The following is a 15,137-nucleotide window of genomic DNA, read 5'->3' as shown; positions in this document are numbered from 1 at the left end:
GGCAAATTTTAAAACTTTATTACTTACTTCTTGTTATATGAATATTAGGTAATCCCAACACTACTATTAAATTTGCTCTTTTCTCAAAAAAAAAAATATATATATATATATATATTAAATTTGCTTTATATGCACACATGTATATATACATAAATACGAATATATATATAATTGGTTTTATCTCTTTGTTACGTAGGTCACTCGTATACTCACCAATAAACAGATATTGTTATGGTAAATTTGGTATTAGAACTTCTACTAAAATACAGTTATTTTATACGTATGTTATACACTTTTTTTTTTTTGACAAATTTGAAACCAAACGTATTTCATACGTTAATCATGTGTATTATTGTAATTTGATAAAAAGATACTTACAGTTATAGCCTGTATGTGCAAAATGATTTCTTGGCAACCAAGTAACTATTTGAGTTTCAAGATAAGTATAAATAGAGTCAGATAATTCAGCTACAAACATTCAACTCTCTAGCTTGGCAGTCAAATTGTTCCTTTCAGGTGGTGAGTTTGCTGAGTGCTATCGAGTTACTTTGATTACCATACTTCAAGAACTACAATCTCAATCAGGTAATATAATTTCTCATCATTGTTCTTGCACAATAACCAGCATATACCATTGTATATATACCATTCCAATCTCCATTTTTTATTTTCCATATGATTGCTTCTTAGAACATTCATGCAATCATGCTACATGAAGCTACTTGGTTTTCTGGTAGTGTTTAAAAAAAAAAATTAAAACTAAAAAAAAAATTATGGGGTTTGGTTTTCAACCATCTTAGTATCATTTTAAAGTTAAAAACATGTAATTTTTTTTGGAAAAAAGACAATGCTTGTGAAGCTATAGAACATTAAGGTATTTCTTGCAAATATCTTTTATCAATCCCTTGAAGCTTTCTGAATCTTCACCTATTTGTTTCTTCAAAGCTTCACAATAAGTGTTCCATAAAAGCAGTATCAAAAAGCTTGATTTGTGTGAACTCCTCTTCACTCACCATATGCAAAATTAAATAAATCTTTAATTGTGTTCAGACTACAAAATTACAGAGCAATGCAATTGGTTTTTTGGTAATCCGACAGAACCTTTCACAATAAGTGTTCCAAACTGGGCCCCTAACTTTTTTTTGCTAAACTATCAAACTGGGCCCCTAACTGATTGACTTCATTGACAATTCATTCATTTACGGAATTATGATAAAGACTACGTTTCTACAAAAGTAGATAGGAGAATAATTATTATGTTAAAGCGGCAAACTTTTATTTCAATTTAGTCCTCTCTTTTTACCACCAATTTAGTCAGTTTTAAACATCTTGTAGTTATATCATAAATAATTATTTATGAGAAGTACAAATTTAATGAGTTATATCATAAATAATCATAACTTTTTTGTAATAATTGATTCACCTAAGCTTTTCAAGTGAAATAAATTTATTACTATTATGCTTTTTTTATTTAGATACAATAGCATTTAAATAGTGACTACATCATGATGATTGTTTTTGTGGATTCCACTTTAACTTTACTTATAACGACATTTCTTATCAAATAACATAATTGGCTTCCAATCACATCTATACCAAAAGAAGAAACTAATTAGCATTTTGTATGATACTGAATAGAAATCATCTTAAAGTGGACAAATAGTTCCATTGTAGCTAATTGGAAGTTTGGAAAGCACCATTCTTTTTTATACATGAAAAAAAAAATTAGGATGTGGGAGGTTTATTACCTTTTTATTTATCTGAAATAAAAATTTTATTCTAGTTTAATCTTATGTGTGTGAAACAACCTCTTGAAAACTTGAATCTCGATTCTTATTTCCCACTCTACAAATACTTGTACTTGTAGAATAACCGTCACATCAAGAATGTGCATGCTGCTCGTTATCTCCCACTCTACAAATACTTGTACTTGTAGAATAACCGTCACATCAAAAATACGCATACTGCTCGTTATCTTTAATGACCACTGCCTATGATAATTTATCCTTTCATTAATAACTATGTTTTACTCATATCAACGCGTTTGTATTCTTCTATATGTTACTAACCAAAGTCTTGGGGCAGAAGTCTTTTACCACCTTTACCTTTTTCTCTCTTTGCACCACCTCCCCCTATATCTCTTTGGTAACCGTTGCTTTTCGCGTTAAAACTGTGAAGGCAGAGAGAGAGAGAGAGAGGGTGTTCTTCTAGAGAGAGAAAGACACATAGATTGCTTCCCGCGTTTTACAATGTCCAACTCTCTCTCTCTCTCTTTCTCTCTCAATTTTCTCATGCGTGCAAGCTATGCTTAAAGAGTCTCCAACTCCACCACCCCCCACATATTCATTGGTCCTTAACAGTTTTAATTCTCTTTAAGCTTCTTCATTCTTCATTCACCTCAAGTTCTTCCACGCCTTGCTAGCTTTTTTATTTTATTTTATATATATTTCATTCAAAAAAAAAACCAACCCCATCACTTATCTATTTCAATCATTTTCTTCCTTGGTTCTAAGACTTTTCTACTTTAATTACTTGCCCAAGTTCCTAATTCTCTCTGGGTCTTATCCATTCTGGTCAGTTTCAAAGTCTTTCGAATCTTATGAAGGTCTTTTGTGGTGATAAAGTTGCCAACCTACTGTGAAGGTCCTGTGTATCAAGTCTACAAATTTTTATAGTTTGGTGAATTGGGTTTGTTCTAATCTGAATACATATTGTATTTATTAGAAGGAAAGCTGGGGTAGGATTAAAATATCTCATCATATATCTTTTCATAGAACTGCACTCGAAATTGGATTTTTATTTTCTCTCTTGCCAAGGAATTTGTTTGATAAGTTCATGTCTTTTACATAGAAGTTTCGCTCCTGCAAAGAAAGAAAGGTAAAAAGCTTGTTGCTTTTAAGGATTAAATACAAGGGGTTTTAGAAAACAACTTCAAGGATTGGCAAAGTTTCTATATTGAATCTGGTTTTGTTCTTTTTCTTGGTTTGTTTAGCTCTGAGTTAGCTGACCCCAAAATTTTGAGACTAAGACTTGATTGTTGTTATTGTTTAGCTTTAAGCTGAAGGTATGGGAGGCCATATGAGCAAGAAGACCCCTGAAACATCCTCTGCTATCAATCTCAATACCAGCTTACAGTACACAACCGAATTGAATTCTTATGAAGCTGCTTGCAGGCTTGATGCAGACTTGCAGTCCTTTGACACCACCCTCCAAGAACGTACTAACCAAGTCATCAACACTCTTGCAGTTGGGGTTGAAGTTCGAGCCCTTTCCTTTGATTCTTTGAAGGAAGTCACAGAATGTCTCTTGGAAATGAACCAAGAGGTTGTTAAAGTTATCTTGGAATGCAAGAAAGATATTTGGAAGAATCCAGAACTGTTTGAGCTTGTGGAGGAGTACTTCGAGAATAGCTTGAAAACTCTAGATTTCTGTACAGCATTGGACAAGTGCCTAAAGCGAGCTCGGGATAGCCAATTGCTTATTCTTGTCGCACTTCAACAATTTGAGGAGGAAACTGAATTGGGAGGGAATAGGTATGTGAAGACTTTGCAGGAGTTGAAGAATTTCAAGGCTGCTGGTGACCCTTTCACTCTAGAATTCTTCCAAATCTTTGAGTCTGTGTATAAGCAGCAGATGCTAATGCTTGAGAAGTTGCAACTGCAAAAGAATAAGCTTGATAAAAAGCTTAAGTCCATTCATGCTTGGAGGAAGGTTTCAAGTATAATATTTGTTTCTACCTTCACTGCTGTGTTGATTTGCTCAGTTGTAGCTGCAGCTATGGCTGCTCCACCTGTTGCAGCGGCTTTGGCTGCCGCTACTTCTATCCCAGTTGGCTCAATGGGAAAGTGGATTGACTCTTTGTGGAAGAACTATGAAGATGCTTTGAGAAAACAGAAGGATGTAATTAGCTCAATGCAAGTTGGTACCTATGTTGCCATTAAGGACTTGGACAATATCCGAGTTCTCATTGACCGGTTGGAAATTGAGATTGAGGCACTTCTGCAGAGTGCAGATTTTGCCATTGAAGAAGATGCTGTGAAGATTGCAATACAAGAGATTAAGAAGAAGTTGGGAGCGTTTATGAAAAATGTTGAGGATTTGGGGGTGCAAGCTGATATTTGCAGCCGGGACATTCGGAGGGCAAGAACTGTGGTTTTGCAAAGGATCATAAAACATCCCAACAACTAAATATGATCCTTGGTGCGCTTTCTGCCTGCTGGTGATTGCTTTTATGTTAGAAAACTGTTTGATACATTTTATGTTTCGTGACAATGATAATGATGATATATTCCTTCATTCTTATAGATTGTATCATGAATCCATGCGATTGGATTCGTGTTCAAGACATTAATTTCTTTCTGGTATTGAATTTCTTTTTCTTTTTTAATTTTATTGATGTCACCAATGTTCCATTGTTTTAGTTTCTGGCTTCATTGTCCTGGTGAATCCGTAAATGTAATTAGACAATGAAAGGAAATGTGATTGATGTTTTTTGAAAAATTACAAATTTCTTCCTTGTCACCCGGCCAAAACGACGAACATCCTTTGTTATCATGTTGAACCTGAAAAGGTTTCGTAAGGAGACAGGATGAAAAATGGTTTCTCAGGAGCTAGCTCAATATTGGAACACCATTGGAAAACAAAGAGTAGCCTTAGGGTAAAAGAAAAAGCAAAACCCAAAAGGCCAACATTCTTTTTTCTTTTCTATTCTTTCATTTTTTATTTCTTCATTTTCTAGGAATTCAAACAGAAATAAAAACTAAGTTTCAAATCAAATTGCATTCAGTTGTTACCATGGTGGAGAACAAGATTATAAGCAATAGTTATAACTTATAAGTTCTTTGTTTATAACTTTATTCCTCTCGTCTTTAAATGACCTCGAGCTAATTGTTTCAGGTTTCAGTCCAAAAATAAGTAAATAAATTTCAGTGAAAGCTCCTGACATTTGATTGAAAATTCAGTTCAAGAAAGTCATCGTTGAGAAATATCCATGTAGACCCCGTCCATGAACCATAACCCTCAACTTTCTTCTACTATAAACTATATTAATGGTTGAGTAGAGGAAAAATATTGTTCCAGCATTCAATTAATTAAAAAAGAAGATTTTTTGTCCTACGGCTGTGCTCTTTCTTTTCCCACGTTTTTATTCTACTTGACATCCAAATGTAATTATTGTATTGTTTAATAATTAGCATTATTTTAAGGGCCCCAATTTGCTAAACTCGTCAAACCAAAACTTTAGTGAAAGCAAGAATACATGTAGGTACAACAAATCATTACAGATAAAGTTTTACATTTCCCATTGCGAGTGTTTGCTGAAACTTCTGCCCAAAATATTACATAATGCATGCACTGTGGAATCAAGGTGATGAATATAAATTCAATCACCAATAGTTAAATTCAGGGACAAAAATGTATGATCATTAAGTGAATCTGGCTTTGGTCACATACAGTTTTACACATATGCATCTGAAGAAGAACATCAATTTGTGGACCCTTAGTGATGGAATCACCTTTAACAAAGGCTGTCCACCAACTATACTTGAGAAGAAAAACCTTAACCTATGGGCCCAAGCCCTGTTATAATATTACAATAACAGATCTCAATTTGGAACTTTTTGACAGTGCCTGCTCAATACATATGTAAGTTACAAGTAAACTAAGCTTTCAAAAGGCCAACAATTGGCAATGGTCGAATATTGAAGTAGGTTGCAGATGCCAGATAAGCACACACCAAAGATACATACATTTTGAAGAAGAAGGATGTGAAAAAGGTGAGGTACATACAAAAGCTGATCAAGGCAATTACTGCCACACAATTAACGAGGCACTTCACTGTGGAGAGGTCCCCTTCTGTTCCTTGATGAGGAAAATGGCCTTCAGTATAAAAATTTGAAAGCAACTGGTCCTTGAGACGATATGTATCCATCAGCCAACTGGAAATCTCATCTTCAGATGTAGGGATATCATCAAGACGGATGCGTCTAACATGAATATGAACTTCAGAAGGGTCTACTCCATAGACATTGTCCATGAAAGTTGGACAGCGATGCTTGTAGCCAATGGTTACATCATAAACTGCAGTAAATACAAATACATTAAGATAAGAAACAGTTAATACATGAAAGTCAACAAGGATGAATTGCTAAATTAAGAATCAAGTGAGTAAGAGTTCAAATTGTTAGTAGTTTCCTTTCATATGGAATGCTGACATAAGTGAGTATTCAACCCCTCACCTCCAAAAAAAACCCTGGTTTTAGATTAGAGTAAATAACATACAAAACCATTTATTTTCACTTCAATATTGTAATTTCCATTAATCCTTCATTTTTAACAGGGAAAAAATACCACCATGAAAGTGATAGCATTCAATAAGCTTAATAATTGCAGAAAATTGATCCCAAAAACACATATAAAGCACAACCACCACAAAGCATGCATGGATCTTGTAATGTTGAGAATTTCAAATATTGTTGCATACTGAGCGCATCATTTCAAATGTTACAAAAAAAATTTCAGGATTTAGAACCTATGCTTCATGCATTTTTTTATTCACTCCTGCCAATTGTAATCAACAAAATCCACATCATTTGCTTTAGAACCTCTAGATTTTGTAAGTACTTTTACGCCTATTACACATTTGAAAGCAAAAAATTTAAAAAAAAAAACAAACAAACAAACTTTCAGGAACCAGTAGCAACACTATGAATTATTTCATGGACTAGGAATGAAAACATGATAGATCACCCAAATGCAAGGCCAGCAAAATAACATATGACTTTTGCTCAAATATGGAGAATTATAACAAGTAAAAAGTGGATGCAACCAGCATAGATATGGACAAATAAGACAACCTGCATCCAAACTGCCCCTCAACTCTTCCAAGCAGGCACAGAAGCCCTTTGTTCTTGGAAGCAACACATTTTTAAGGATGGGTAAGCCATTTTCAGCAGCATATTTTTGATTTCGAATGCATTTCTGTTCACTGCACAAAAGAGTTGGAGGAAACCAGACATTAGAAGATGATAGGACTCAGGAAGCACAATTTCGATCACGAAACATTTTATACTGTTGGCCCAAAAAGGATGAAGTTGCCATATACACATGGAATGCACAATCGATAGTCAGTTCCACAGCATAAACAATTAAACATCCCTAGAATATCCACAAAATCTTCGTACACACACAACATGTAAACATTTACTGATAATATTGGCTCTCATGTAAACATCAAAAGGCGAAAGAATAAGAAATCAAAGTATTACGTGTAATCTGTGCCTTCTGGGAAAAGAGCAAGCCAGAGGGGATCTTGAGGATCTTTAAATGTTGAAAGCATTTGGCGCATGGTAGATTCATCAACCTCCCACTTCCTCTCCACTGAGATGAACTCCAGTATGTGAAATCCCCAACCAAACACTGGTAGTTTCATCAAACTGCTCTTAAGAATATATTTTATGTATCCCTGGCGTCCCTTCCGCAATGCAAGGTCCCACAAGTACATCCAATCAACCTCAGTTCTATGGTTTGCAATAAGCAAAACACGTTCCCTTGCAGGAACAGTTTCCCCAGAAAAGAAAACTTTTGTCTTGTTTATCTTTTCAAAGAGAAAAGGCCACAAAGCTAGCCAAGCACCAAAGAAAAAGGATGTTGTTTTCCTGCTGTAATGTATGCTAAAAAGTCGCAACATAACAGCACCCATAAAGCCAAAAAACACTAACATCATGAATGCTGTTGAGAGCAGCACCAGTAAACACATTAAACCTCTACACATCCTTAGTGGAGTTAAATCACGGTGCCTTCTTCCCTCACTTGTACCTAGATGGTTTTGATATTCCATGTGGTCTCAAACTTAGCTACAACCTCCCCGTCCAATGTGGGTGCACCACGAGTCTTAGATAACTTGCCTACTTAAGATGTTCCTAGTGGTGACAGCTAATGTAAAATTCCTCACAGGAGGTGAATTCCTGAAAAAGTTCACTACTGCATCAGCACAACAAATGCACGTAAGAAAGTTATCTGTGGAACTGGAAGAATCAGAACACGATAAGTTTACCCTGCAGAAAGAGAGCCAGGAAGAGACTCAGCAATCACATGTCATTTAACATAAATATGTGTGGTAAGGTCAGGAAAAAAAAATGTTAACAGAGCCTAATCATGTGCAATGATATGCAGAAAAACTGAGAAATTCATTAGCATCAAATAGCAGCAAGAACATTTGCTTATGTATAGATTTCATACAAATAAACTCAAGGGAATGTGACTCGCAAAATTAATAAATTACTAAAACTACATAGCCAGTTTTATGGAAAAGGAAGTTTAGTGAAAATGAAGAAGCAGGTCTTAGAACTATTCTAATGGTAAAATGGTGCATACTTCCCATACCTGGCAGTAACCCCTTTTGAATTGGGTTATACTAGAGACTAGGAGGTACTAAAGCAAGTGCACGAGAAAAAAAAAATGATATAGTGTAAAGGAGTGTCGAATTAAGTTTTGGTTTACATTTTGATTCCAAGTAGGACAGTGTATTGGTGCATTTTTCTTCCTATGAATTGCAACAAGTCTATAAAAAAATTGAAAACCATTGTGCTCCATCAATTATCCTCGAGTAACACATATATGGAGAAGTGCCACTTCCCAACAAGAAGGCCAAGCCCATGACAAAAGCTAGTATTACTACACATTGAAGTATTTTGAATAAGCTACAAAGGCAAATCAAATTGGATATCTAATCCTAATGGGACCCAAAACTAATTATTAAAAGACAAAGCTATTAGAGTTTCACACTCAATTGTCAATTAATTAATCCCTTTGTTTCCAAAACCACAAGGCATCCAAACCTTCATTTAAAAGATAAAAAAGATACCCAATTATCTTATCAAATAAAAGACACGTTTTAAACTACTATAAATATATATTAACTCCAATACCAAGAAACCGCACAACAAATACATTCCTAAAATAGATAACAAAGATTACTTCTATTATTAAACTCATGTACCAAACGCAGTTAATGCAAGTATACAACAAACCAAAGAACAACGTGGTATCAATCGAAAACAACGGATCTGAACCAGATGTAATAACAAACATGTTAATGGCACGTGAGAAAAAACCTTGTTTGGTTGCTAAGAAAACAGAGAAAAAAAAAAAGTGAAGTGCTAGAAAACATGGAAAACCCAGATGAGGCATTGAGTTTTGAGTCACGTTTACTTACCCAAAACGATGAAAAGAGAGTAACTTTTTGGATCAGCTGGAGGTTCTGTGCAATGTACTGAAGATTGGAAGAATTGGGTTTCTTTGATTCTCAGCAACCAAACAAGGTTTCAAACTAAACAGTGAATGGAACTGTTTGAAATAGGAATGAGAAAGAGAGAGAGAAATGGCTTACAAAGTAGATATGGGCTTTTGATGGATCAAATTTTGTGAAGGACAAAAAAAAAAGTATGCTTTTTTTTTTGTGCTTCAGCAATGAACTTTGAGAGGCTGTGGAGCTATGTATTATGAGGCTGTGAATTAGAGCAAGGGACAGCGTCACAGTTGCACTCAAAAAAAAAAAACACAGAGAGAGAGAGAGATAATAGTACAATACTCCAACTACTGCTTCTAGACACACTAATAGATCAAATAAAATAAAGGAGGCTCTAATCTGACCGACGTACCTGAAATTAAGAGTTCTGCCACAAATTTGGTGCCAGATTGTTTTTTCTTTGTTTACAGACAAGGACTTCCCCTTTTTTCCTTCTTTTCCTTTTTTTTTTTTTTTTTTTTTGTTGGGGGAGAAGTTTTTATTTGGAACTGGAACAACTTGTAGGGTTGAACCCACCAAAATGTAATATTTACAACTGTAAACAAGTGGTAATATTTGTGGCGTAAACAAGTCGAGTCGAATATTAAGAAATTATATTTATTTATTTAATTTTATTTCGTATGTTATGTTTGTTATCTTGTCAAACAAGTTTAAGTTTGTCCACATGCTATATGATCAATTTAATCTTTTCTATAGTAAATTATTATTACATTTTTTTTTACTACAAATGGACTATTTATACATGTGAACCTATTTATAAACTTATATAATCTATTTTTGTGTCTATATAAGTATATTTCTGTTGGTAAAAAAAAAAAAAAGTGGTATTTCTGGACAATTATATATATATATATATATATATGAAAATATAAGATTATATATAATTAAATCAAGTCTCGTATTCACAAACACATATTTGGCTTGTTTCTTAAACAAATGAAGAAAACTAGATAAACAAAATTTTTTTTTTTTTTTTTTTTTTTTGCAAGTCGAGTTCAAGCTGTTCATAAATAGTTTGGTTCATTTATACTTTTATAGCCCTAAAATCTGCATCAATATATAACCAAAATCATAACTGTCTAAAATTCTTTATTTGGTAGTTCTCTTTATTTAACCTTTGAGTTAATATGCCAAGTGGCACATTGCTTAGTAATTATGTTAATCCTTTGCATTTTTGTCAAAGTACTAATTCATTATTATGTGTTAAAAGCATGAACTTTAGCCATAGTGATATAAGGTTATGCCAATTGAGCACATCTATTTTTGGTAATTCTCTTTATTTAGCCTTTTACAAACCACACCTTTGCATTATCTCGAAGTATTAATTTATTATAATGAGTTTAATTGGTAGATGCATTTATTTTTATACATTAATTAATTGATAATGAATTAATATTTTGAGATAAATATAAAAGTTTGAAGTTTTTTTTTTTTTTTTTAGAATCTCAAAAGTTTGATGACGTGGTTGCATTGAACTACATTGTTGAATTAATTGTCCTTAAAAAAATGATATTATTTATTTTTTTACTACAATGGTCAATAAAACTATATGGTTGAAATATATTATTAACAAATTTAAAGGAAGTGCACAAGGTTTGTTTGTTTTTGATAATTGGATAAAACTATATGGTTTAAACAAATTATTGAAAAATCTAGAGGAAGTGCTAGGATTTGTTTGTTTTTGATAATTGGATAATTACAATGGGGAGAAAGGATTTGAACATTGGATACCTTTATTGTGGGTATTTCTACTAAAAAAAACTAAATCTTCACATTTAAAAAAAAAAAAAAAATTAATAGTGTTAGATTCTAAAAGTTTAAAACAATTGGCAAACCATAAACATAAACTTGTCTAGATATAAATCTTAGAGTTTATAGAGTTTATTAGATAATGCTCAAGGTGTTACAAGTCAAAACACAAGAACATACAAGTTGCAAAAAGAAGAATTCGAATTCAGTGAAATTTAACCGATCGAAAATTAGATATGACAGATCGAAAATCGCAGACATGAAATTTCTGCAGAATTTTATTTCAGCTCAAACTCTGGTTAAACGTTTTGGGTTTCAAGTGAAACACTTCTACATATAAAAGGCAAACCTTAGCCACGTTTTAATAGAGTTGAAGAAGACTTGTGAGATTTGAGAGGTTTTGTAACTTCTAACTACACAAGAATCTACTGGAACCAAAACTACAATTAAGCATTGGTAGAACATAGTTGCTGCATCAAAATCATTATTGAGGGTGATCTGAAACCTTTGAGTGGGATCTCAAAGTCAAAAGTAAGGTGGCTTGTGTTGTTATAAATCCAAGAAGAGAAGGAATTCGTGGATTCAAAGCTTGCACATGGTTATATTAGTAAGTTACTACTGGAGGTAGTATTAGATTTAGGGTAAAATCTTTTGTAAAAACTTCAATTCTCTTATAATGGATTTGGTTTACCTTGAGGATAGCTGGGTCAAATCCTCTCTAGATTTTTACCTTGAAATAGTTCATTTCATTGGTTTTTCTAGGTCATCATATCGTGGTGTTATTTATTTTCCGTTGCTTTGCATGATATGATTTATTTGTGTTTAACTTAAATCTGAATAATTAATCTAAGTAATCACTTGGTTAATATATTAGGTGAAACAATTTGGTTTAAAGGGTCTAAATGAACAAACAAGTAGTTTCAAAGGGAGAAGGAAGGGGGTGTGAATCATAAATGTCACAATTAAAAGTACAAGGAGATGTTAACTAGTTGAGTTACAAAATTGGAAAGTGGATCCCATCTGGTTAGGGTTCTACTCCAGAGGGGTCCCACCCACCTGAAAAGCCTCCCCACCATCATGATTGTCCCACTAAAGGAAGTCTATAAATGGGAACCAAAGGAGTGAGAAATGGGGTTTGGAAAAACAAAAGGTGAGAGAAATACATGAGAGAGAATTGAGAGGAACAACAAAAGAGGAGAAGCACATTAGTGACTGGGGGACTCTTCAGGGGATACACGGAAAGGGGTAGGAGGATACAAGCTAGACCAAAAATTCCGTCATTTGGGCCACTAGATTGGCAATAGGGGGTCTTCCCATTGTAGGAATCCCATTATCCACATTATATAAATAAATTGGGGGCTTGTTCTTAGGGCTAACGAGTCACCTTAGGGAATCAGGCTTGCACAACATGATACTATATTGTCAAGCTTGATGACGCACTGCAAATCAACATTTTTGTTTGTCTTTCCATTTTTTTGATTGGAAGTCTCCAAGATCTCAGTCTTCATTGCAAGATAAGGAGCAAACAAGGCATTTGTCAATGGAAGATCCAACAAAACCAAAAGCTACTCTTTTTTTTTTCCTCCACTAATGTACAATTTCACTTTTTAAAGTTGATGTTTTTTTCATTTTGATATTTTACGCTTTAAAATTTTTATTTGATTATTTTTTCAAATTAATTTCTATTAATAATTTGGTAAAATATGACAATATATGGGTGATGAGATGGCTTAATGGACGCTACTTATTTGGTACTTAACTGTCAAACTATTAATAAAAATGAACAATTGAGTCAATTTGAAGGGTTAAAACGGAAATTTTGAAATATAAATGACTAAAATAAAAACAATCTCAAACTTTAAAAGCAAAATATGTACTTTAGTCACCAAGGGTCTCAAAACTTAATATGTTTCCAATGAATGTGTTTAGTTTCAAATCCCCCCTCTCACAATTATCAAATTAAAAGAAAATTATCAAATTAAAATAAAAAAGAAGGTACTTTAGTCTCTCATCTCTTAAATTCACTCCATATTCATTGCGATTTATCTTACATCTTATGTGAATGCTCTACGCAATGATTCATGTGATAATATATTTATCCTTTTAACTTCGTGTTACTGATTTATTAGCTATCAAATAATAGTCATGCTGCATTGTTTCCTAAAAACAAAATCATGATATATTTAATGCTTACATTAGTTGTTTAAATCATATGATGAACACCTACTCATCACGTAATAGGTTGAATAATATTTCTACAAATTGACTTGGAGGGGTGTCAATTACACTTTCACTTGATCTATTCGTGATTTGAATTAGATTTTTTAGTTTATAATTTTTTAAAAACACACTTTAAGATTGTAAAGTGGTGGGTTGTGCTAATAGTGTTGGGCTGCTTCCTGCTGTACTAGGCCCAAGTTTTTCTAGATAAGGGAGTTGGAACCGGTCCAACTGTAACTCAATTTGGTTCGGCTTGTACGCAAACTATGTCTGGTTTGCCAGGAACGTGCTTGCAGCAGGCAGAGTTGTTTCAAATAAATTGTGGCAGACAGACATAATAACAAAAAATAAAATATCTGGCTACTTAGTAGGAAATGACTAAATGATCCCCAAGCACAATCACAGTAATAATAATCACTTTTACAAAAAGAAAAGAACAAAATGGAGCAAATAGTAATATGTATGGGTTAATCAGAAGATAAAGAAATCAGCTTAAATCTGGTCTGCAGGAGCAAAACCAGAGAGGAAAGAACGTTCCTTCTCAACGCAATTAATCTCTCAGGAAAGTCTTGCTGTGGAGATTAACTACCCTGAGGGAAACGGACCTGAATGGTTGATGCACAAGGGCTCCTTTTGGTTTTGATAGAGAGCAGGATTTCGTGAGGGAGAGAGGGAATCAATCTACCGGTGCATGTTCTAATTCTCCCTCTATTTTCTTTCTGGTTGTTTTCTTTCTTTCCCTCCCCACTTGCTTCTTTTCTATTTCTTAGTAACTCTTTTCGGACTCCTATTTCTTAGTTATGGTTCCCGTTCTTGCTCCCTCCTTTATTCACGGCAAGGTTTTCTTTTTATAGTGCCTGTCGTGACCGAATTTTACTATTTTAGCCCTTACCTCATTTGTCTGGTTTGGGTGTATTGGCCGACCACCATTGGTCCGTCTGTGTGCCACCCCCCCATCACCAAACAAAGAAGGGTATTTTGTTTGTTTATCTGTCATGACACCCTTTATTGCTACGGTCTGAGTTCTTTCTCTCTCCCTATCCCTCATGGCATACATCTAGTGGTTCCAACTCAGCTTGCTTCTTTTGGGTAGTATGTTATCCCAGTAGGACACTTCCCCCAAAAGAGCCTGAGCCGGAACCTCAAAAATAGATTTTTCCCCTCTCCACACCACCAAACCATGCCCTCTGAATCTCTGACCCACAACCTCACCATGCCCTGTATTGGTTGGGTACAGGCTGGTGGTGCTTGGGCCTTGCGCGTGCCTCACTTCCATGTGTGTCCAAAATTTGCCTGCTAGTCATTCGCTTGCCGTGGTCTGGAGGCTTGCCTCCATAGTCTGTCGTCCATTCCTTTTGACCTTTTATGTGAGCTGCTTTTCAATTTTCCGCTCCCCTGAAGAGCTGGGCTTTATTTCATACTGGGCCTTACATTTCTTTCGGTCCATTTATTGATTACCTTCATTTCCTGCCATATTACTCTGTCACTCCTGCTATAATGACTCAATCCTGCTGGACCTCTTTAGGCCAGCCGTTTACTCTTTCCTCCAGTGGCTTGGTATGGCCATTGGTTTTCCTACTTATGGGCTTTTGTGACCCTTTTGTCTTCCTCTTGGGCATCCTTGGCCCACTTGCTTTCTTTGGGCTTCCTTGGCCCTTTTACTAATTCTCCATTCCCATGGGTTTTTACTAATTTCATTGGGCTTCCTTGGCCCAATTACCTTATTCTCATCCTTGGGGTTCATGGGTCTGCCATTAATCCTTTACTTTCTTTGTTTGCATTACTTTGGGCATGCGATGACCCTTTCTCACTTTTCTACATCATATATTACCCATGGGTATGCTATTTCTTTCTTTTCGGG

At 34.5% G+C, this 15,137-nt stretch overlaps 2 protein-coding genes across 6 annotated transcripts; one reads left to right on the top strand and one right to left on the bottom strand.

Moving 5' to 3' along the window:
• The first annotated feature begins 476 nt into the window (after positions 1-476).
• LOC126706236 (UPF0496 protein At4g34320-like) lies at positions 477-4,392 on the top strand. Of its 3 annotated transcripts, none has more exons than XM_050405578.1 (2): positions 477-585; positions 3,052-4,392. In XM_050405578.1, exon 2 carries the CDS (start codon positions 3,067-3,069, stop codon positions 4,186-4,188), a length of 1,122 nt encoding a protein of 373 aa, XP_050261535.1. In that variant the 5' UTR covers positions 477-585; positions 3,052-3,066; the 3' UTR covers positions 4,189-4,392. The 3 variants fall into 3 exon arrangements, with proteins under 3 accessions (XP_050261535.1, XP_050261536.1, XP_050261534.1); XM_050405579.1 differs by lacking the exon at positions 477-585 and adding an exon at positions 2,175-2,643; XM_050405577.1 differs by lacking the exon at positions 477-585 and adding an exon at positions 2,177-2,877.
• A 1,007-nt stretch (positions 4,393-5,399) lies between these two features.
• Positions 5,400-9,773, bottom strand: LOC126706135 (probable 1-acyl-sn-glycerol-3-phosphate acyltransferase 5). Of its 3 annotated transcripts, none has more exons than XM_050405437.1 (4): positions 9,660-9,773; positions 7,266-8,054; positions 6,855-6,985; positions 5,400-6,078 (listed from the first exon to the last, which is right to left on the bottom strand). In XM_050405437.1, exons 2-4 carry the CDS (start codon positions 7,835-7,837, stop codon positions 5,660-5,662), a joined length of 1,122 nt encoding a protein of 373 aa, XP_050261394.1. In that variant the 5' UTR covers positions 7,838-8,054; positions 9,660-9,773; the 3' UTR covers positions 5,400-5,659. The 3 variants fall into 3 exon arrangements, with proteins under 3 accessions (XP_050261394.1, XP_050261393.1, XP_050261395.1); XM_050405436.1 differs by lacking the exon at positions 9,660-9,773 and adding an exon at positions 9,215-9,598; XM_050405438.1 differs by lacking the exon at positions 9,660-9,773 and adding an exon at positions 9,215-9,598 and having other exon boundaries at positions 7,266-7,980.
• Positions 9,774-15,137: the final 5,364 nt, after the last annotated feature.

This window comes from Quercus robur, chromosome 11 (genome assembly GCF_932294415.1).
Source record: "Quercus robur chromosome 11, dhQueRobu3.1, whole genome shotgun sequence".
Classification (NCBI taxonomy): Eukaryota; Viridiplantae; Streptophyta; class Magnoliopsida; order Fagales; family Fagaceae; genus Quercus; species Quercus robur.
This window is presented reverse-complemented; position numbering and strand designations above follow the sequence as displayed.